Here is a 23982-nt window from a genome sequence, read left to right on the forward strand (position 1 = left end):
CAGGACTCCCTCCCTGTGTGCCTGCTAGGATGCTTAGTCAGGGGACAGAAAGCACTTCCTCACAGTTGACGGCTTGAATGGACCTTGAGAGCATTGCATGGATGACTGTGGTCACACCCACGGTCCGTTTTTCTCTCCGGTGGCTCTACCTTCTCTTAGCCTCACCTCTGAACTCCTGGGCCAGCCCCTTGTTCGGATTTCCTTGCTGTAAATGTAGCCAGGACGGTACCGCCCGCTGCAGTTTCTGCATGGCCCTTCACGCACTGTCGAAATTTAGATCGTTACCTGCCAACAAGTCGAAGCTTTGCTCTTAAAGGCTTTCTCCCCCATTCTAAAGCGAATCCCATCCCAAAGAGCGTGGGAAAGTGAGCAAGAGCCACAAAAGCAGCCATAGGCGGCTGTCTGCAGTGCATCATGGCACCTCCCCACTCTCTTCCCACTTGCCTCTGCGGTGGGGTCGGCATTAATATCCTCGCTTCACAGATGAGGAGCCGGTAAGGCAGAGAGGTTAAGTGACTCGCCTGAGGTCTCATAGCCGTCAAGTGCCAGAACGGGAGGCCCTGGGGCCCAGGTTCCAGTCTGTACTCGTCCCCTGGCTCCGTGGGCGAGTTTGATGGACGTAACCCCCAAACCGGCATCTCCCCGCTCGTGTGTGCTGAGAGCCTCTTGTCCTTCTTAGTGTGCGTTTAAAAGCCTCCTACCGTGGCTCGGCTCACATGGCAAGCCCCACAGACGGAGCCTGCCTTCACCGGCGCCTGCTGTTTAAAGGAGATGGGTGACACCTGCAGCTGATGGAGAACACGCGTTGTCACGCGCGTGGGGAAGAAGCACAGGCCGGGAATAAAAGCTTGTTGAGGGAGGAGAAAGCGAGCTGAGGGGAGAGATTTTAGTGCAGGCCTCGTGCCTGCCCCTCCCTGGAACCACGGCACAGTGCTGCTCGAAATAAGGTCCTCTGTGGCAGCCTTTTTCCCATCCCAGCCTCACCATGGCCCGAGCTCCTCTTAACATAGCCAGACGGCCCTGTCAGTGCAGAGCAGTTTATAAAGTAGGAAAGAAGCATCGTTGGTGCATCCCGCCGATGACAAGCAGAGGGACCCCAGCAGTAGCCAGCCCTGGCCATGGGGAAGAGGGGCCGACTCAGCCCCCAAGGGCCTCCTGCCTGCAGCCGTGAGCTCCGCCCACCCCGGGGACCCATGGAGAAGGGCCGACTGCACACTTGATCCTCCCAGGGGCTTGTCTGTGCCTTTCCTACCAAGGTGTGAGAGGCTGCCGTTGAGGGAGACGCAGGCCAGCCTAGCTGTGGGTGACGGGGGAGGCAGGCGAGCGATACTCATCCTGGGAAGCAGCCACGGCGTCCTCTTTCTTCCTGGGGTTCCAGACACGGCCCTCTACATAGCAAGTGGAAAGTACCTCATGGGTTGCCTGCACTGAAAGATTCCAGCCACATGTCAAGTATATCTGGGGTGGGGGCCAGGGGCAGGGAGTACCCCATGGTGGGGGCATCTTGGACCAGTTCTCAAGACCCTTTTGGAGGTCAAAGCACCTTTCTCAGACAGTCATCCAGGGCTAGCTATTTGGCTTCTGGTTTTTTTTGTTTTGTTTTGTTTTGTTTTGTTTTTGGTGGGTTTTTTTTTTTTTTTTTTTAAGCCAGCTTCCCTTCAGAGGCCAGAGCTGCCCTGTAGTGTTCCCTGGCCACAGCAAGGACCCGTGGGCTGCAGGACCGTCAACGCAGTCACACGCAAGGAATCACTCATTTGTATCTCATTTTCGAGTTATTATCGAGCCACTGGTTGAGAGAGTGTTTTGACAGAAGCTGTCAGCAAGGTGCAAGCGGCTGCCATCGCCTGCGATTGGCTGAAGACACCTATGGCAGTGCGCTGAATAATGCCCCAGCTCCCGCCCCCCCACCCCACCCCACCCCCCAACCAGGAGAGGCAGGGAGGAGGAAGAGCAAACATCATCGCAGAGGAGGAAAGAAAACGTGAGCTTCATTAACATGTTTCTGACTCCCACCAGAAACAGCGGCCGAAAAGGCCCCGATCGTATCTCACGTTTTATTTAATTTATTGTATTTGAGGTTTGGGGCAATGAGGGAGGTGGATGAGAGAGGCCCCTTCCAAACAACCATTTAGGCTTGTCAGAGCTCATTGACTGGATTAGCGAGGTTTCCACTCCTGGCTTCCAGCTGCCAGCGCTGTAAGCCGGTCAAACCGGGGTAGACCAGAAGCCCTGCGTCTGGGAGCCGGGGAGCCTGGGAAGGAGGAGGTGATCATGGGAGAGGGAGCCCCGCCAGTCCACCAGCCAGCCTGCTCATCTTCCCTCTCTGCATAATTGAAGCCCGGCAGAACGTGTGTGCTTTGCCATCTCTCACAGGCCTTTCTCCCTCCATGGTAGGAATCGCATCCTGCGTGTTTCTTTCCAAGCTCTGTACACCCAGTCGGGGGAATAAATAACGCTTCTCATTCGCTGCCTTTTACCCGAGCAGTTGAAAATTCCCTGTTTGTTTGGTCGTTGGGTTTGTTTTGTTTATAGGCTTGGAAAAAAAAAAAAAAAGTCAGCAGTACCAGAAGGCAGATGTGGTGATGGGGAGGCAGGCACGCTCCGCCTTGCATTGAGGACCCGTGGGGGCCGTGCTCCAGGCAGAGCACTGTAAAAGAATGTAATCTCAGTGAGCCAGACGATGGGACCATGTGTCGTCCTTTTTCCTTCCTCCAAGTCCCCAGTTCCTCTCAGACGTCCCCGTGGGGGCCAAGCCTCCCTCCCTCCCGGTTTCACCTCCTGCAGTTGGGCCTGGTGCTGACTCTTCCTCGGCTGTCGGTACTGCAGAGTTGAGAGCTATGGTCTCAGAATGTGACATTTAGCAGTGTCCAGAGCCATTGGTTTTGTCATGCCTGGCAAGGTACTGCTTGTACTAGTGAGCAGAAGCCAGAGTACCGTGTGCATCCTCCAGGGCGTCGGGCACATGAGGCTGGAGGCTGGTGTGGGATTTGCTGGGGAACAGCAGTGGATTAATAGCGGTGGTGTTGGCGCAGAGGGACAACTTGGCCTGTGCCCAAGGAGTATTCTGCGTGAGTGGGTGTCCACCCAAGACTTGCCAGTAGTGTTGATAGTCATTGTGAAAGCCCAGAGGTGCCCACACACAGGCCCTCTGGCGGCAACAGCACCCATTGAAACCTCTGTCTTTTAGTTCTTTTCTCTCTATTGCTAGTCTTGAGCTTGCCTCAGCTTTACAGATGGGAAGACAAGAGCACAATGTGATATCCCAAGGCTGCAGCTAAAAACAGGCCCCATAAGTCCTCACTGGGAGAAAGAGAAGGGGGGATGGGTGGGGAAAGGGGGGGGGGGCGATGGAAAGGAGCTTGGCAAAGATGTAATACGGAGAAGGAAGCCATTGTGCCTGGGAGGAACCTAAGTCCGTGGGGATAGCGATAAGCCTGTTTGCCTATTTGAGGCCCTGAACCTTAGACTCAGTCAGCAGCCATGGAGATGTGACCTAAAACCAGGTTATAACCACGAGATCTTGTCTCAGACAAACAAATAAATAAAACCTAGATGCCAGTCCTAACAATGCAGGCCCATTATCCCAGCTACTTGAAAGGCTGAGGCAGGAGGATCCCAAGTTCGAGGCCTGCCTGCAAAGCCTAGGGAGACACTGCCTCAGAATGTAAACAGCTGTAGTATATAGAGTTCCTTCCTTGCTCCGTCTCCAACTCTGTCCAGCTCTATATATCATCCACACAGAGTCACATCATACCCCACATCATAAACACCAGACTGCTCACTTCCAGTCCCCCACTCAGCAGTGCCCAGGCACAGCCAAGGGTAACAGGGTTCGTCCAGAGCAGAGACCGGCTGGCCGTTTCTGTGATGGACGGACAGATGGTGACAGTATTCACAGCTCCTCAAAAGCGCTGGGGACTGGGAGGGGAGGGGGTGTGGCTGTCACGGTGAGTTTTCGCGGTGGTAAAGCGATGGGAAGTCGTCGTACCTTTTTCCTATGGCACACGGTGTTCTTGTGAGATTTTTTTTTTCTTTTTCAAGTTCCCCAGTGTAAAAACTGCTTTCTTGGGGGCTGTGTGGGGACAGGTAACAGGCCTGTTGTGGCTGTCTCTGGCCACCCTTAGTCTAGGTGACAGTGGACACACAGGCGACTTCTCTAACCCTGGTTTTCGTATTGGAATTCAGCCCTTCTCTGCCCATACACTGACCCCCCGCTGTGACCTGGCCGCCCAGTGCCGGGATCACTCTGTGCTTGCGACTGTCTTCCCTCCTTTGTGCTCTCTGCAGTGCTGGGCCATCACCTCGAGGAGCCTTCCTTGCCTTGCCCTGTGTGGCCCAGCCACCCTTGCCCCCTGCCGGCAAGTGTCCTATGGTCCTCACCTCGGCACTCACCCTGAAGGCGTCCACTCCCTCCCACAGATGGGCCTCCATACCCTCAGTTCTACACCAGTTAACACATTATAGGGGTACATCTTGGGCACCCAAATATACTCGCATAAGGATAAAGAAACAGCAGAGATGTACTGAGATCCCGCTGCCCCATCTTTTTGAAATTCCCATTTGAGTCTACCAGTGTGAAAGTCAGATCTCCTGAAGCCCCTTGGCAGTGTCCTGTCGGGTGCCCGCCGGGGAAAGAGTGTCTGTCTGTCCTTCATCAAGGACAAAGGACAATCATTGATGAAAGAAAGCTCAAGAAAAGCATGCATTCCATCCCAGCCCCTGGAGCTGGTAGAGACCTTACAGGGCCCATCGGTGTCTGCCTAGCACAGGAGAAAGACCCCCTCGCAGACACAAATCATTACTTTTTTTTTTTTTTAATCTTTAAGGAGACTTGATCGTAGGTGCCTAGGTCTGTCACTGGGTCAAATGATAAAGCTGAGGGTGGATTTGAACACATGGCAGGGGAGGGACATGCTTTTTTTTCTGTTCAGAAATAGAAAAGTTACAAGAACAACCATAAAAATTCATGTTAGGTCTATTCTCTGTATGTACATACGTGTGCTAGTTTTTCTGACCCGCTAAGGCCGAAGCTCTAATATATTTGGGGGTGAACTTCATCGCTGCTTCTCCCCGCTAAGTTATTTAAGAGATCTTTCTCGTAAAAACAAAATGTTGTTAATGACCATAGTTTGTACAGTTATCAAAATCAGGCCATTCCACATGCCCTGTAACCTGAATGTAATGAGGGAATTATATCCTGACCCAATGGAACACATGTCCCCTGTCATCCTCAGCCTGGGATTCTCTTTAGATCAGGAGGACAGCCTCCTCCCCCCTTGGTTCTCACAGCTCAGGCAGCTGTGACAGACACCAGCCACTTGCTCTGGGGATGTCCCCTTGATGGAGACATTAGACAGGGCAGATCCAGATTCAAGTCCTGCACCAGCCTTTGGCAGCCTGGGCCAGTGCAAAGTCCCTGTTTGGTAAAGATACAGTGTGTGTGTGTGTGTGTGTGTGTGTGTGTGTGTGTGTGTGTGTGTGTGTGTGTGTGTGTGTGTTTTCAAAGGCCTGGAAACCAAGTCAGGCTATTTGGATACCAGCTCTGTCTCTGACCACGGTTTTGACCTTGGGTGGGTGGGTGTGTGCCCCGAACCTCAGCTTCCTCGTTCTGGAATGTCCCCACCTCATCCTGTCCACATTCTGCTACCATGAGCTCACTTGGGTGGCCTGGGGGGCTCTAGGCAATCTCTGGGGCCAGCATTCTCCAGGGACTATGGGCTGTCTTTCCCACTGTAGCAGTTAACTTTCTTTGGAGCTGAGACCACATACCTGAGAAAGGGTCGTTTGTAAAGGAAGGACCTGTTTGCCCCGTGAGAAGTTGCAGTCGGTTGCAATGGGCTGTGTGTTCACGGCTAGAGCATCTAGAAGCAGAGAAAGGGGAGTTCCAGGGCCCAGCTCGCTTTCTCCTCTTCCCCTTGCTATTCAGTCCAGAACCCCAGCTCTCAGGGACGGTGCCGCCCACATCCAGGGTGGGTCTTCCCACCTCAGTCACACCTCTCTGGAGACAGCTCCGCAGACACATCCAAAGGTGTGTCTCCCAGGAGATCCCAAATCCTGTCCCTTTAACAAGGAAGATGACCATCACAGGGGAGAACAGGGGACAGCCAGAGGCTTCTGCAATCTGTCCCTTTAGGAAAAGACATTCCAGGCTCTGGATGGGAAGAAACAGACCCAGGGCGCGGAAGATGTGGTCTCCACAGTTTTTCTAATTCACCTGTTGTTTCACACAAAAGTGATGAGGAGGGTACCCACACACACCTCTCAGGATCCTGGTGGAAAATGCTCTCATTCTTCTCCCTGGTCATGCACCTCCACTGGCCCTGAGAACGTAGATTAATTTTTGGAGGTGGGAATGTGAAGCCACATGACCCCTGTCCTCCCTCTTTCCCTCCCTCCCTCTCTCCCCACCAGATCGTTAAATTATTCCACAGGAGCCGAAGCTCTGAGGCTAAATTACCACAGTGCGTATCATGGCAACTGTCCCCATCTCAGCTTCTGCCACTTGTCTCCGCAGCCACAGCCGCAAGAAACTTGGTGAAGAGAAGTCATTATCTGTGGGGCAGGCGGGGTGGGAGGGCAGGACAAGAGCTGCCAGGCCCCTCCTGCCCCCACAAACCCATTAGATCAGCACCCCGTCGGGACAAGCCGTGTGTGTGTGTGTGTGTGTGTGTGAGAGAGAGAGAGATAAGTTGGGGGGGAGGTGGGACCTTTACAGTATGCGGGGTGCTCATATATATATAGACCACCAAATGCTCGCTGGTGCCTACAGACTGAGTAACGTTAGTGATGTTCGTGTCTGTCATGTTTTTATGAGCAAGGTAGAAGGGAGGGGCCCAATCTTTCCTGATTTTTATCTTTGTTTTTTGAGTGACTGAGCAAGTGGCAGGGCTGTGGGGACCTCGTGCTGGTCAAGACAGTGAGACCCTACAGTCAGAGCTGGCGTGTGGTGGGGCTATGGGGACCTCGGGGAGACAGTGAGACCCTGTGGTCACAGAGCTGGCATGTGGTGGGGCTGTGGGGACCTGGGGGGGGGGACAGTGAGACCCTGTGGTCACAGAGCTGGCGTGTGGTGGGACTGGGAACCTCGGGGGGACAGTGAGACCCTACAGTCAGAGCTGGCATGCAGGTAGGAAGCTAGACAGTAGATCAGGTGGCTTCCCAAAGCAGCCAGGGTCTGCAGGCTGCTGCTGAGGGGATGCCTCGAGGTGTGGCTTGGTGGCCAGGTGACGCCTCCCTGAGAGTGAGTGGTTGTTGCCCTACACTTGCAAAGACCAGGCTGGCGGAATGCCAGGGGACATGGCACAAGTGCCTGAGGCCCAGATCCTGTGACCCCAGAGAACCTGGAGCCACCTGAAAGATGTTCCCATGGCACTTACTCTGATGGGGGACAGGGAATGAGCCATCCGCCTTTCTGACTGACTGTTGAGATCTCCGCTACGAGTGCGTTCTTACTGCTTTTCAAATACAAATAACTCCTCCTGGTTTGGGTGGTGCTGGAGATGGGCCCAGAGCCCCTGAGTACCAGGCAAACACTCTGCCACTAAGCCGCGCCCCCGGCTGCCCCTTCACTTCCGTTTTTTGCTTTTTTATTGTTGGGTTGTTTGGTTTTGTTTTGTCTGGAGTTCTCCAGCACCTAGCTCTTTTCCTTCCACATAGCTGCATCCCCTGATGGTCCCCATGGAGGGTAGTCCTGTGCCACGGTGCCTGCCTTCCATCTGTCTGTGTATGCTGGGGAATAGAGACACCCTCCCCATGCTTCTGGTCATCGCAGAGCAAAGCTGGGCCGGGGTCCACTGGGGACGATGCCGGTTTAGCCCTCTCAGTGGTATCCCCGGAAACATTCTCATTAAGTAAGGCCCCTCAGGTGAATCTGGGAGGCAAGGTTGGGAGGCCTAATGAGGCTTGCTGCAAACCTCCCTAATTACAGGTTGACTGGGTCTTCCCTGGCCTCTCATCAGGCCTCATAAGTACCTGATTAAGGAAAACAAATGACTCCAGGAAGGAGGAGATGGGGAGACACCTGGGCCTCAGGGAGACCGGGCTGCACCATACCTCCAGGTGAGGCAGGGGTGCCGGGCTGTCCGTGAGGACCCAGAAGAAAGTTTTAGTGTTGGGGGTCATGTAATCCCTGTCACATGCACTGCGTGTCTGGTTTCCAATGTAATCGGAATGTCCTCAGAAGGTCAGATTTGGCCTGTGGACCGCAGCTTGCTGGCCCTGCTTTTCCCGCTTTCCCGCTCATTTAAAATGAGGGCCACTGTCTAGGCACAGAAGGACAGTAGAAACAGAGCTGCTTCTGCTCCGCCCTGTGCCTCCTGAGGCCCCTGGCCACCTGCCTGGCACCCAGCTTCCGAGACTCTCCTCCCTGGGCTGGTCACAGCCACTGTTCCGGCCAGCCTGTGTGGCCTAATGGCCTCTGTGGTCCAGCCACAGGTGTGGAGGTCCAGTGAGGTCACTGGTAGGCTCCACACAGACACTCAGCCTCAGGTTTCACCCCAACAAGGAGGGGAGTGCCACGGGCCTCTGGTCAGGGTCATGCTCATACGTCCATCCTGCCCCATGAGGGTGGGGAAAGCATTGGTTATGTCCCCCTGGCAACGCCCTCACTGCCACCCTAAAGCGCCCGTCACCACAGACCTGCCTTCACCACAGACCTGCCTTCACCACAGACCTGCCTTCACCACAGACCTGCCTTCACCACAGACCTGCCGGCAGAATCTTGTCCCTAGCTGTGCCTTGGGAAAAGCTGTGGCCACGCTTTGCCTTCTCCCGAATGGGGTGGAAGTGTAAGGGTGAGGCACACACCCACAGCCCAGCCTCTTCCTGGGCCTCGGCTCCCTCCTCGCCACCTCTGTGAAGAGTGCTGCTAGCACTGATGCCCACAGGGCCCTCCCCCTCCTGCTGATCCCCTCCTCACTTCCGCCTCAGGACCCTGAGTTTTCTTCCCACGCTCTAAATCCTGCCTGGCCCTAGCTGGATCTTTTTTTTAACATTACCTCCTTGAGCTCCTTGGACCCACCTGCTGGAAGGCAGCCCTCTGTGGGCCTGTCTCTGTCCCAGTCCTTGGTTCTCGGCCACTGATGGACCCCTACCGCTTCCCCTCCGGAACTGAGTGGAGTCCTGTGTTGGTTTGTTTGGCCCCAAATAAATGGTGCAGCTCACAGATTCATCTCCCGCTCTCCCCTTCTCTCAAAACTCACTAGCCGTCGCGCACGCGGTTGTTTATTACTGTTTTCTTTCCCAGACTTTTAAAAATAACAGTTGTCCCAGGCTGGGTGAGTTGCCCTCCCCTGTGTGCTGGCAGGCGTGATGGCATGAATCACTGCAGCTCCTCCGCCCGCCCGCCCGCCCGCCCCTGGGAAGCCTCTGAGGCTTTCCTTCCGGCTTGCTCTCCAGACGTTGCCTCTGTCAGTTTCTGCAAAGCATCTTCTCCCCAGCCTCGGCTTAGCTGTCTCAAATGCTGAAGTGGCACACCACAGGCTGTGCCCTATTGGTTTGGAAAGGTGGCTACGTCCCAGCCGTCAACCTGGCATCCCCAGGACTTCCTAAAGGCTTCCTTACAACCCTGAGCTGGGCTGGGTGGGCTTTGGAAGCCCTCCTGTGCCATGGGGGTGGGGGTTCTGGAGCATTTCTCCTAGGTCAGTTGTCAGAAGAAGCATCTAGAAGGCCAGAGCTCTTCAGACTGTCCCCCAGAGCTGCTCCCTCCTCTGCCTCTGCCTCTTCCACTTCTTCCTCTGTTTGCTTGCTGGCTTCCCAGGGTCTGGTGGCCCCAGCTAGACACTCAGGAGCAGACTCTTGCAACTATGTCTAGAGTTGGGGTGGGGCGCGGTTGGTAAAGCAAAGTAGGAAGTCGGGAACTTCACAGCAAGCCCCAGGCAGTGTCACCCTGCTGCCCCAGAGGGTCACTCTGGCCCCGAAGGGAGGGGCTAACTCCCGTGTTAGGACCTGGTCATGATGGGGGAGCAGGGGGCAGAGAAGCCAGGGAGAGCCAAGCATATGCAAATGTGTGGCTTCCTCAGCTGTCAGCACATGCTTTCTCCAGAAGGTGCCCCTGCCTTTGGCACCGTCCAGGCATCAGCAGGGAGGCACAGGATAGACAGGTAGAAGGGAGACTTCCTAGATTATAGTCAGAACATGGAGGAAGAGAACCAGTCAGGGTGGTCCACAGATGCCAGCCCCTTGCATGTGTTCATGGAGGCCACCCTGGGGTGGTAGCCCACCCTGTACTCTGCTCCCTTAGCTGCCTATCGACCAGGGTGAAAGGTCATATGTTTGCTCAGAAAGTCTCCAGATGAATGGGAAGCTGGCTGGCTCAGGGCTCCAGGGGCCAGCACCCCTGCTCAGAGCGGGCATGCCCAGCCCAGCTTGTCGCTCAAGACTGTAGGGGAGAAGTTTCCTTGGAAGTGCCTGCCACCCTCTGAGATTCTGAAAATCTCAGCCTTTGATAGAGACTGTCCTGAACTCCACCCCCAGCCCTTCCCTGCATGTCCCTGGAACTTCTAGGTTGTACAGCGCAGGGGAACTACCACCCCTATGCCACAGAGCCCCCCATGCCATGTTTTTCCAGTGTTTTAATAAAGTTTTATCAGCAGTCACCCATGTCTGCATACTTACAGTCCTGGCTGCTTTCCAGGTACAGGGAGAGCTGAGTAGTCACAACGCCAAAGCCAGTTACAGTCTGACCTTTCTAGAGAATGTGTGTGCACCCCACTGTAACGGCGGCTGCCAGCTGTCACTTCCTAAAGCCTTTTGGAATCCGCCACTGTTAACCCTGTGCCCTTGTCAGCCACTCTGGAAAAAGGAAGGAGGGTGGGAAGGGTCTGACTGGGCATCTGTCCTTCCATCTGGAGTCTCTGGGTTCTACATGAAGGAAGGCTGCCATCCTGTGCCACCGTGGGAGTTGGACCACAGTGACAGCAAGTGACTGTCCTTCCTTCCCTCTTGGCCTGACTCACACTCATTGTGAGCGTTCCTAGAGGTTCTGCTTCCCTGCATCACACAGCAGGGCTTCCTGCCACTGTGAGAGTCTGTTTCCTAGAGACAATGTCAGGAAGCCATAGAGACCTTTCTGAGTCTTGGGGTACATCACTTTGTACCCCTGCAGAGAAGACAGCACCAGGTAGTCAAACGCCTCTTCCATGCCCCGGCTCCTTCCTCACTGTCAAGTGTTGGGTGACAGAGGGGACCTGGCTGTCACTCTCAGTGAGGCACCTTCCACCTGCCCAGGAAGACCTGCCTCTCTCCTTTCCCTTCCCGCCCTCCTGGCCTCCATCCCTGGTCAGGATCCAGGTTGCCCGAAGGCTCCTCCTTTCCCTTAACTTGAGACATGAGGATAGGCAGTGACCAGTTCTGGAGAAGAGCGTAGGGCCTGTGAGAAGCAGCTTCGCAGTGCCGTGGTTGGTGGCGTACAACCATCGTTATGTTTTGAGTGTCAGAGTGGATCCTCAAAGTGACTGACGGGGCCTGGCAGAGAGCCGGGGCAGAAAGTGGGGGTGTGGGAGGTGCGGACACTCAGGCCGAGTGGCCAGCCAAAGCCCACTGCGACCCGGTCCAAGCAGTGTGAACAGCAGAACTGTGCATGAACAGTCTTAATTGGTATGGCTGGGTGCCAGCAGGTGTGGTGGCTACGCCCAAGCTTTGGTGAGCCCGTCAGTGCAGCTGTGGGCCAGTGACAGGATCGTCTTCCTGCTCAGTGCCCTGGGTTTACCTTGTGGGTCCCAGCCCCTGCTCACCCCATCTTCCCCTCTTCCCACTCCCCACCATGGCTCCCAGGGAAGCCTGGAGATCCCGCTCCTCATGAGCACCCAGGGACAGTGTAGTGCGAGCTGGAGGTTCTGAACTCAGCAGTGGTGTGCCCTGGAGCCCAGCATTCATCCTTGGGGTCATTCTAAAAAAGAGCAGGATGAGAGGTGGCAGAGCAGGTCGTCATAAACAATGCCTGGACCTCTGAGGTGTCCTCGAGTTGGGGTAGAAAGAACAGAAAAAGAAAAAAGAAAAAAAGAAAAGCCTTGCTGGTTTCAGCCAGTAAGAAAGGCCAGGTCTTTTTTTTTTTTTTTTTCCTGGCTGTCTCTTTAAACGTCTGTCCTCCCTTTCTGTCCCTTCCTGTCTTGAGGATAATGACAACGGAGGGTGCTGAACTGGCTCTGGGCGTCCACCTCTGGCCGCTGCACGCTTGTAACGATTTCATTAACCTAAATTATCCACTTTATTTTCTCGTAATGGGATTAGCTGTTCTCCAGGCAGCTGAAGACCAGAGGGGAGAGGGCTGGTGTGCTCCATTACTGCGCCGGGTGGAGGGCAGGGCCGGCTGAGTGTGCACCCTGGACCGGAGGGGGCTCCTCTCCGTCCCTCTCCCTAGAAGAGGGACCTGCTCTCCAGATGGGCTCATCCGACCCAGGGAACGCAGAGGCGCTGGGCCACCTTCTTGGTGACACTTGTTCACGGCGTCTTTAACATTGGGGAGGCCTATGCTAAGATGGAGAGAGACCTGCGCATTTGAGGCTGTGAGGAGTGACGAAGCCCCGCCTGCTGTCTCGGCTCTCTTGGGCGTACTTGGTCCCCAGGGAGGCCCTCACTTGCGTGGCGCCAGCACAGACGTGGGTGGCACTCACCACAGCTCTCACTTGGCTCGGTTCCTGACACGGCCATGGATTCGACAGCCCCGGGAGGCGTGGTGACGGACTGAGCCTCAGAAATGTGACGGTGGGTGTGGTGGCGGGTGCAGGGCTGGCACCTGGTTCCAGATCTCCCCCCGAGGCGTTAGGTGCTTCTCCCATCAGGACTGGACCCGCTGCCGAGGGACCCACTGTGTAGCCCCTGGAGGTTCAGAGTTGTCATCTGGATATCAGGATCAAGCCTCCTCCCCCGGGCCCATCTGTGCCTGAGCTGACGGGCATCTCATCCACCACAGCTCCCCGGGTCTGCGGCTCCTGTGTCCTGAGAGACGCTAGTGGTGATGACCCGGAGGTACCAGGGATTGGAACCCCCGGCCTCACCCAGGCTGTGCAGGTGCTCGGCTGCTGTATGCCCAGCCTTCTTATCACTTCTCACGCGTGCTTTCACTAGGCTACGCTCAGCTGGCTTTAAACTCAGTGGCCCAGGCTGGCCTTAAACTCACTCAATAGCCCAGCCTAGCCTGGAGCTTGGAGTTCTGCTCCTGCCCAGCTTCCTGTGTATCTGGGATTGCGGGGATGCGCTACCACATCCCACGAGGTTTGGTTTGGTTTGTTTTTTCCATTTGGGCAAAGGGAAAAAACAAAACAGGGCTTGGTGGCCACGTGAGTTTGAGAAGCACCACATCCGTTCACCCTCCGGACACACTCTTCGTGTCCCTGTGTAAAAGGCACCGGCAGGGCCTGCCGCGGAGACGGTGGCCACGCTCTGCCAATACTGACTCAGTCCCTGCAGGAGAGCTTGGAACAGCACTGGCTGACAAGGGCACCGCCTTGCTTTTGACCTCTCTCTCTCTCTCTCTGATGTGTGCACAGCAAGTGAGTCGTGCAGGGCCTCCATGTGAGCCCTGCTGAGCCCTGCCTGCCTCCCCACCTGATGATAGTCCTGTGTGCTTTGGCAGATCCGTTAAACAACTTAGAAGGCCCCATGTTCTGCCATGCGGTGCCTTCAAGGACTTCGTATGGCAATACCCAGGGTACACTCTGTGACCTCTGTGGCTAAAAACATACCTGGTGGTATAGTCAGAGAAGGAATTCATTTCTGTGTCCTTTATATGTTTCTAGTTTGTATGTGCATGTGTGGTGGGCAGAGGTTAACCCCCAGTCTCCTCAGTTGCTCTCCACCTTATTTTTCAGACACAATCTCTCACTTTTCCGTGAGGCTCTCCAAGGGGGCTGGTCAGTGAGTCCAGGGACCTGCTGGTCTCCGCCCCACAGGCTCGGATTACAGAAGCGTTTCTTTGGGTTGTGGGATCCAAACTCAAGTCCTCTTCACCCAAGAGAGCAAAGACCGCAAACCACAAACTTCCTGCAGCACCTGGCGGGGGTCAAAGCAGAGCTCAGTCTACTGAGAGAGCACAGGGGGGTGTTGGCCAGGGGCATGTGAGGCCCACAGGACCCAAACCCAAGGGCTCCGTAGGATTCCCCGAGAATGTCACGTTAGCTCTGAAGCCTGAAGGGTGGCGAGGGCAACTCACTGAATGGACCGGCTACAGGTGGATCTGCGGCTGGGGCAGACCCTGTGTGTCCTCATGGAACGTGGGGTTGCCAAGAACCTCTCTTGTATAAACGTCAACTCCTGTAAGGCCGTGAAGGCCCAGACTCAGGTGACGGGGACGGGTGGGAACCTTTCTTCAGGAGGTGGGCCAGCCCTTCAGGATTCTTTGGACCGAATCAGATCAAAAAGGAACAAAAGGAAGAAGAGAATAGCCGTGAAAACGTTAGGTCAGGGTGTAGCCTGGCAGGGGAAGTAGCGGGTGGGCTGAATTTATCAGGCAGAGGCACTCAAACTTGGAGGCAGTGCTGGCATCTGAAGTATCTAGCGAAGCTCTCTCTGCTAATGGCATTTTGGCTTTGTTGACATCATTTCCATCTCTCAGACTCTGAGTCGCCAGCTACCTTTCCTACAAGGGAAGCATGGCCAGCCTGTAGTCCAAGTGTCCACCCGGAGGCCAAGGCTGGGCTAAGTGGACCCTGCCTGCCCTGGTGGAACAGTGGCCTTGGACATGCACAAGCTCCCATTCATTCAGAAGCTTGGTGACCACCCCATGGCTGGTTCAGAAAGATGGTGAGGGACTCACACCTCTGTGAGTCTCAGGGAACGTGGGGGCTACGCCCTCAGTGACCTGGTGGGGTGTGGGGGCCGCTCGCTCAGTGACCTGGTGGGGTGTGGGGGCCGCTCGCTCAGTGACCTGGTGGGGATGGACCTTTGGCCACCAGCTGCTCCTCACCCAGGACTCCTCGTGGACTTATCCCACTCCGACATCTGCCTGGCCTGGGAGTCATGAATTTGGGTGTGACCAGGCAGTGGTTTACCCACAGTCACCCCCGGAGGTGCGATCAGGCCAAGGGCCACCTTCCAGCGGCCCCTCCTCTGTGGAGATGCTCAGGAGAGACCCTGAGTTCCACCTGGAACTCAGCCCCAGCTTAGATGCAGAGGCTCCGTTTAACCACTCAGCCCTGGATCTCTCATCTAGAAAATACAGAGGCCGCACCTGCCTGGCAAGGGCCCTGTGAAAGGCTATTGAGAGACGCTAAACGCTGCCCTCCGCTCCTCTCGCTTGCCTGGAAACCAGGCCATTTTTCAGCCTTCAAGAGACAAAAATGAAAGGGAGTGTTGGCTGATGGCGACTGGGTAACCTTTTTACATCGGCTCTCACCAGGCCGGAGCGCCGGGTAATTGGAAGGGCTCCGTGTAAAAGGCACTCTTTAAAGAGCCAGCGCGAGGACAAAGAGGGAAAGATTCCATTAACCAACCCTGCGCCATCGCTTCGGCGGAACAGGCCATGCGCATGCGCGCACTCGCTTGCCCACACTTGCTGGGCCGTGGTTCTGTGGGAGTGGATGTGTCCCACGGAGGCGTCACACCCAACCCACGTCATCTTTGGAGGGACCGCCTCTTCTCTCTCCAGCTAACCGGGGGAAATAGTTGGGAAGGTCATTGTCTGGGGACCAGCTCCATAACAAGTGTGGGGCAGGCCCCTCTCCCCTGCTGTGACTCTGTCGCTGGATTCAGAGAGTAGAGGTGAGTCCTTGTGATAACTTTTGAGCCGCCTTACACCAAGGGCATCCAGCGTCCTAAGACTCGGTGTTCTGCCTGCACGTGTGACTGCCTAAGTGGACAGTGGGTAGGGCTGTGCTTAACACTCCGAACGTGCAGTGTTGACGCGGCCACTAGAGAGAGGCGGAGGTGTCCCTCGGACTCAGCTGAGTGACATGACCCTGCCATGTCGGAGTGTGCTCTCTATTTCTAGCTGAGAAGAAGGAGGTCGATCGGCTATTCAGATACTGATCAGTCTTCTCAGTGGCCAGCAGGGTAGAGGGGGCATTAGGGGCAGGGGCAGAATTTGAGCTGAGAAGATAATAGAGAGGTAAGGTAGAGGGAGGAGACATCCGGGTCAGTGGGGGTTTAAGTGATGGACGGGGCCAGCTGGTACAAAGGTCCTGGGGTTGGTGCAGACTTTTGAGTGGGAAAACCACTGTTAACCGGTAAGAAGGGGCAGGGAAGGAGCTGATTGGATGACAAGGGAGGTGAAGGTCAGCACTGAGGCTGTGGGTCTGGCACACAGACATGAGGTCCGTGGCAGACGTGGCCCCCAAATCTGCTATGGAGTGTGCATGGCCTTCAGCTTATTTGCAAGGTTAGAGATCAGACAAGGTAAGGTGGACACACCCTCCTGGAGGCTGGGGTTTCGTGCACCCCAGCAAAAGTGGGCTCTTTGGATGCTCACCCTGGGTTCGGCCATGGACACCGTTAGCCAGGCTGCAGGTCTAGGGACCAGATGCCCATCATGAACCCGGCTCCATTCCTTGTCACCTAAGAGGACCAAGACCTCCCAGGTGACCAGCCTGGGTCTCCTCCCTCTGTAAAGCAGAAACGATAGCAGTGCCTTGCTCTCCGGGGCCATGTGAGTCCATAGCCCAGGCTGCCCCGCACACTGCAGAGCACACAGGGCTGAATGTGCTGGTCACCGCTTGCTGTGTGTGTGCTGGGGACGCATTTGAAGGACTTTTTCATGGCAAGAAGACGCCTGCCGTTTACCTCTGTCACTTCTTGCTCATACCGCAGTGCTGCTGCTCTCTGGGTCCCTTGGGTGGCAGCAGACTCTTGCCCAGCAATGCCTTGAGCGCAGGCGGGGAAAGAACCACCAGTGAATTTCCCGCCTGACTCCACACTCAGCTGGGGAGTCTGAGCTCCAAGAAGCAATGAGGATTTGGACCCCAGGAACCATTGGGATCAGGATGTACCCCAACCACTCCTTTGTGGTAGCATGGCCCACTTCCCAGCCTACCCACTCGTCCACGCCAGGCTCTAGAGTGGCTGTCACTCAGCTCGCCATCTACCCAGGGTCCTTTTCTCGCCTACGCTACCTGTTCCTTCCCCCGAGCCCATCTTCTTGGCTAGGATTATGCAAGCTGAGTCTCGGGGAAGGGGGTGCAGCCTATATGGGGAGGGGACACACAGGGAGAGGGCACATAGCTCGGCCTGTGTATGCAAACATGCCTTGCACACCTAACCAGATATAATTGGCCCATGGGTGCCTGCTCCCACCCCACACACCTGAAGAAGTCAGAACCACCCACAACAGACTCCAGTTGTCATCGAAAACCCACAGACCCGGCCACCAATCCTGGCGGTGGCAGCATGGCGGAGGGGGTGGGGCCGCAGTGCAGGAGTAATTGGCGAACCCGGGGTGAATGAAATAATTGGAAAAGTGAGGTGTGAGTTTGTTAGGGAAGTGTGAGCGTGTGGGGGAGGGGAGGAGGGCTGTGTTTAAAAGCCCGCTCTGGCCTCTTTATTCACAGCTTCTGATACAGTAATTGCTATTTTGTGGTTTCTATTATCTACACAGTGGGGAGCGTGCGCAGCGCCGTCCCCCAGTGTGCCGGGCTGGGGACGAGTCCCTGGGTGCTGCAGTCCCCCTCTCTCCCTCCCTGGCCCCTGGTGGCCCTGCCCAGCCTCTCCCCACTGACCGTGGCCTTGGCACCCCGGAGACAGGGTTCATGTGGATGTCCCTTCAAAGGCCTCTTTTAAAAACTGGCCTCACAGACCTGGCCAGCAGATAAGAACCTTCATAATGGCTGGCATTTATATGTCGCTTATCTCCTTGGAACGAAAGGTACCTCATTGATTTTTCCTTCCCTCCCCCAGCGTCTCTTTTCTCTTTAATTCTCTTCAGCCATCTCTCTGCGGTCCTTGGTGTTGGCCTCCCACGTTCCCACATCACACAGGCACCCTGAGCCAGTCTCTTGCGAGCCCTCTCCCCCAGCACCGAGGGCAGGGGCTCACCTCGGACCCGAGTCACTTTGGCCCTCTGCCCCTTGGTTTTCTCGTCCGTCAAGCAGAGGTGGGGACGGTATCGACCCCAGCATTGTCCCATCGGGAGTGGCAGGTCTCAGAGGCCTGGCAGGGAGCTGGTAGACCCTCCTTTGTAGCTGGGGTGTTGGCAGCAATGACGGTGTCCTGAAGCCTCCCCTGGACATTTCTAGAAACGTCCACAGATACTGGGAAGTTCTTCGGAAGATCTAACCCTGACTCTCCAGCTCCTCTTCGGTCTGGCTCTCTTGCCCTTTTCTTAGAAGTCGCTTTCCATGGGAGCCATTTTCCTGAAGCTCCTGGGGTCTTCAGGCACATGTTCCCTTGGCCATTCAGTTGGCGGTCTAGAAACCCCAAGCCAGCATTTTGGACACCCTCAAAGGCTGCCAGCTCCCAGCCCCGCCCCAGTTCCACAGTGGCTCCGAATTGTCATGGCTCCCTCACCACTCTCAGATGCACGTCCTCAGACCACAGCAGCTCATCCCCTTCCGCCTCCTCACCAGCTTCTTTCTCCACCTTTTAATTATTTTCCTTGCTTCCTCCGGCCCCTCGGCTGCTTACCATGCACCAAGCATCCACGGCTCACAGCACGCTGCAGAGGGGAGGAATTAACCTCACCAGTACCCCCTCCTCTGCCTCCCTTCCCCATCCCCCTGACATAGAGCAGACAGACAGAAAGGAGGTGCACATGGTCCTCCCTCCCTCCCCCGCACCCCATGATCCTGGGTGGATCGCTAGGGCCCTGGATTCTGTGCAGGCCAGCTACCACCACACAAAACACATACACACACACACACACACACACACACACACACGCACGCACGCACGCACGCACGCACGTTCACGCGTGTGTGGTTATGTTTTGGGAAGAAAGAAAGAAGCCCCACTTATGGAAGTGGCTGGTACCTGTGGGGGACAGGACAGGCTTGAACTATCCTGTGGCAGAGCCAGGGAGCTCACCCCCTGCTCGGTCCCCCCCAGAACCAGGCTGCTTCCCCTGAACTCTGTTGGTTTGTAAACAGGTCAGGCTTCTCGTCTGACCTGTTCAGACTCAGGACACCCCCCCCCCCCCCCCCCGCGTCAGGACTTGAGGTGATGAACCCCATGGCTCCTTCCTGGCCGCCCCACCTCTCCAGGCTGTCTCCCGTTGTTGGCTCATTCTGGAAGAGACTCCAGCAGCACCCTGTGCAGGGCAAGCATAGGGCTCCAGGCTGCAGCCACAGCCACAGCCACAAGCGTGATCAGTGTGGTTTCTTCCACTGTTGAAGTAACACAGCCCCCCTCTCCCACGCGCACACTCCCCTACAGGGACTGGCTGGGACACAGTGGGTGGTGGCATTGTGACGGTGGGGTGGCTAACAGGTGTGCTGGAGGGCCAGGTGTCCTCCACTGTCGCCTGTCAGAGACAACTGGCCTAGTTGCCCCACACTTTCTAGCCTTCTTACATTGCTAGGGTGTAAAGCCCTGGGACCTGGGCCCTCAATGTCCCCAGAGGTGTCATTGCCAGCAACAGTGACCCAGAGGATGGGTGACCGATGAGCCATTTCTGTGGACCAGCCTGGGAGCAAGCCTGTGCATCCTGGCTCTCCCTATCCCAGGCAGCCCCGCAGACGCACTGGGACTGGTCGAGGGACCAAAGGCCATGTCATGGGATGTGTAGGCCTTTAGGTGGCAGAATAAAGCAGGGTTTGTCGGCTGCATGCCTCTCTCGGCTCTCCAGGCTTCCTGTCTGACCTGCTCAGACTCAGGACCCCCTCCAAATCAGCTGAGAGCTCCCTCTCAGCAAAGAATCTGGCCAGGCTCCCCTCTGCCGCCTTCCCATCCTGGGGAGGCTGGCCTTGTCCCCAGCTTCATTCCCAGCGGCCTGCGTGGGGGTGGGGGTGGGGGGGCTGCCGGGGAGAGCTGGACGTGCCGATTCATTTTGAGGCTTCATAATGCTGCATTTACACACCGTCCTGCCTTCAGAAATGGGGCCAGCAGATGCCAGCTCATGCTGTCAGGGCTGCGGGTTAACGCCTCAGATTTAACTTATATCATTTGGCGAGTGCTTACGGCCTGCGCCGTGTTCTTTACCCAATCGGTCCTTGGCCTGGAGCATCCCAGACTATGGCGTGTGGATGTGTGGACCTAGCAGCCACCAGAGAGTGTAGATTTTCAAATAAAAATAACACCTCTCTTCAGATGCCGAGCACATTAAATATTTATCAGTGGCAGTGCGCTCGTACATATTTGATAAATGGACCTTACGAAGGGATTGGGGTTGGGGCGTGCGGCCAGGGGACCCCCGAGGAAGCCCATTCCTTTTGTCCCAGAGTCTTTCAAAGGTCAGTTTGGTGAAGAGGAGAGGGGCCACCCCAAGGGTGGTCCAGGCCACAGTCCCCTGGTCAGTCTGCTCCAGAATGCTGCGTGACCAGCTGTAGCAGGTATCAGAAGGGATATTTGTGGAGGGCATGGGGCTAGAAGGAGCTGTGTGTCTTCCGAGCACTGAGCCCTCAGGCATCTCCAGACCTCAATCCTAGGTTGACAGAAAGGATTCCGTGGCTTGGGGTCGGTGAGCTTAGGCTTGGCATACACCTGGCTTCAGGTGTGGAGGCTACCTGGGAAAGGTCGGGGGAACCCACCAGCATCCTGAACCTTGACTCTCAAGCACAAGCCCCTTGCTATAGCTGGGGCCTTCCCTGGCCTGGCACAATGTGTGCAAGACTCATCCCATGGGGAAAGGACAGGTGTCCAGGTGTCCCCCAGGTGGCAGGAGAGGCACCAAAAATTTTCCAGCCTGATGGTACCCTCCCTCCCCCACTTGGTGGCCAGCAGGGAGAAGGAAGCCACGCCTGCGGAGTGAGGGCTGGCGGTGGGGAAGTGGGAAGCCACATGAGTGTGCCTGGGCAGTGGGAGTTCCTGAAGCCAGCCATCTCTGGTAACCTGCAGGGATTGGCTCCTGAGTCTCAGTCCAGAACCCCTGCCTCCCTGGCAGGCCTCGGTCTCTGATGTCGGCCTTTTGTCTTCTAGCACCTTTGGGGAACTGAAGACCGTGCGCCTGCCGAAGAAGATGACGGGGACAGGCGCACACAGGGGCTTCGGCTTTGTGGACTTCGTCACCAAGCAGGACGCAAAGGTGAGTGCTGCCCCCGAGAAGCACCGAGTCTCTGAGCCAGGGAAGAGTGTCTCTGCCTCCTGCTGCCGACTCTTCCCCTGACTCTGCTAATTTACCCAGGATCCTTGGAGGGGAACACTGGGTCTGGGGTTTGGAGGGCCGGGTAGTGTGTGTTGGTGTGTCCATCACGCATACGCAGGAGCCGAGGTTTCCCTATTTCTCAGGCTGCTCTGTGGCAGGGGAAAGACCCTGGGGCTGAGCATGGTAGACAGCACTGTTTAAAACAGACTGGGCAGGAATGGAAAGGGTGTCCAGAAAACAGTGCGTGGGATGGGACCTGGATCCCTCCTCAGCCCTCCAGCTGTGGCCGGTTCCATTCTAAGCTGTGACACCACAGGCCGCTCCTGCAGCACACATGCACGTGTGTAGCTATTTCCCTAGTTGTGCAGAGGGCGGCACAGCCTTGGGGGTTGTGCTTAGTTTTGCTTATTTGTTATATATGTGTTTGGTACGTATGCGTGAGTGTGCGCATGCGCGTGCAAATGTGGAGCTCAGAGGACAACTTGCAGGAATTGGGTCTCTCCTACCCATAAGTACTGGGGACTGAACTCAGGTCATCAGGCAAGCACCCTTACCCAATGAGCCATCCTGCCATAACCCTGTAACTGCCACCGCCACCGCCACCGCCACCGCCACCACTACCACTCTCCCCTCTCCCCACCCAGGCTCTGACTTCGGGCCCAGGATAGCAGCCAGGCTGTCATCCTGCCAACGTCTAGGAACCACTCTCAGGGCCTCAAGCTCCAAAAGGCCGGGTTGTACAGACAGGGCAGCTGGGCCGTCCTGTACCCTGTGCTGAGCGCTGCCCGGGCAGCCGTGGCCTTCCATCGCCTCGGCTTTCCTCCATGGAAAACAGCATCCGGGACGATTCCCAAATGGCCAGGGCTCCTCCACCCCAAGGGCCATCCTGCCGAAGAGCAGAGTGGCTCTGAGCGCCAACTGTGGTGTTACAGGAGGCCACAGGGAGCGGCATGGAGCAGCAGGGGCGGCGTGGGATATAACCACTGCCAAGACAGCCTGGGCATCCCACGGGCACAGGGTTCCAGTCCCCAGGGCATGGCAGCCGCCCGCATCTCCGCGACCCCACTCCAGGTGCCTGCTTCACTGCCTAGACATTGGTCCTCTCTCCTCAGCTGGCAGCCCTGATGGAGGTGACAGGAGGGGCAGCACACTGCAAGCTCTAGGTCTTGGCAACCAGAGAAACCCTGTGACTGAAGGCAGTTTGGCCTTCCCTGGCCTTGCCTTGTGCCTGGGTCTCCTTGTCGTGAAATGGGTTGATGGTGGTACCCCTGCTCCTGGTTGTGACAGATGGACCTATGAGGCCGGCTCGCTGGCCCATGGCAAATGCTCAGAACGACTTGGTTCTCATTGCCATAACCCGGGGGCCCTGAGTCATCCATCCCTCGGGTCTGTGCACACCTGTGATGTCCGGTCAGCAGAGCAGCAGTATGCGTGCACACATCAGCAGATAGCGTGTGCAATGCATCCTGAACTCCGCCCCTGACAGAGGTCTCTCACCCCCCGACTTGGCTCACCATCTGTGAAGCCAGCGTGCCTTCTTCCCCTCGGAGCGACCTTGGAAAAGTGACTCACCCTCCCTGCACCTCTCACCTCTGACAGGGCTGCTGGGGTGATGCTCTGAGACCAGGGCCTGGCCCTGCCAGCTCCTTGTGCAGCCCTTGTGTGTGTGTGGGGGGGGGCTGTGACAAGTGGGGGTTCAGTGCCGGCCCCCTAACCAGAAGCCCTCCTTCTGCACAGTGACTGCCCTGCCCAAGGTCAGCGTCACAGCTGACCTGGCACATAGCCTCGAGGGACAGGCCGGGGGTAGATGTCCACACCCCCACTTCTGTCCTACAGCACAGTCCCGAGTCCCCGGGGCCCAGGGCACGCTACACCCAAGTGGCCCACATGGCACCCAGGCCCGATCGATGTCCCTCCTAATCCCAAGTCAGCCCCTCAGCAGTGAGGTGGCGGCTTCTCCCCTCCTTCCCTTTCCATTCTTGGCTCCTGGCGGAGAGAGGGCAGCCGAGGACAGCGAGGGCTCCACCCACAGCCCTGGAGACTGTCTGTGCCCTCCCCTCAGCGGGGCTATTTCGGGCCTCTCCGGCCTTGCCGCCGTCCCCCTGCCCTGCCCTCTGCCAGGACTCACGCCCTTTTGTCCCCCAGTAAGGTCATCTTGATGACAGTGGCACCGGCCTGCAGCCCTCCTCCCACAATAGTCCCTTGCTCTTGTTTCCCGGGGCAGCTGCGTCTCTCTCCCTGATCCCCTCCGTCTGTCTGCCGAGTGGCACTGTGCGTACTTTTCACCCGCCATAACTGCATGCTCCCGGCCCACAGTGTGGCCACGCTCTGAACATGGAATCATTCACTGAATACGGCTTGGGGATGGGGATTACTCCGCAGTGGAGAAAGAGTGGAACCCACCTGAGCTGGAAGGGGGCCTGTCGGGCCCCTACCTCTCGGAACATGTTCCCCTGAGCCTCCATTTCGCACAGGATGTTTTAGAGAAGGCAGGCCCATTTAGAAACACCTGGGTCTCCCAATGGTCTCTGACCCTGTGGAATGCCTTCTCCTACCTGGACCAGACCCTTCTCCATGCAGAACAGCAGCTTGTCACTGGGTCTGCAACCTTGTACGCTAGGAGGCCTCCTCAGGCCATCCTCAGACATAGAAGGAAAACCAGAAGGGAAGAGAGCTGGAAGAAGTGACAGCCACTAGGGCTGAGGCAGGAGGCTGCCGCATTCATTGCTAAATGGAGGACGGTGAGGCCGGAAGGCCCAGAGAGACTAACGCCTGCCCGGAGGGGTGGGCAACCAGCCTCCACTTGCCCCCACCCCACC

General features: G+C 56.6%; 1 protein-coding gene across 1 annotated transcript in view; it reads left to right on the forward strand.

Moving 5' to 3' along the window:
• The window catches only part of Rbm19 (RNA binding motif protein 19), an 86752-nt gene that overhangs the window by 40863 nt on the left and 21907 nt on the right, over nt 1–23982 (forward strand). Inside the window, exon 22 of the mRNA XM_006970795.4 lies at nt 20998–21103. Coding sequence (XP_006970857.2) covers nt 20998–21103 — 106 coding nt within the window. The remainder of the gene's footprint in view (nt 1–20997; nt 21104–23982) is intronic.

The sequence above is a fragment of the Peromyscus maniculatus genome, chromosome 23 (genome assembly GCF_049852395.1).
Source record: "Peromyscus maniculatus bairdii isolate BWxNUB_F1_BW_parent chromosome 23, HU_Pman_BW_mat_3.1, whole genome shotgun sequence".
NCBI classification, from domain to species: Eukaryota; Metazoa; Chordata; class Mammalia; order Rodentia; family Cricetidae; genus Peromyscus; species Peromyscus maniculatus.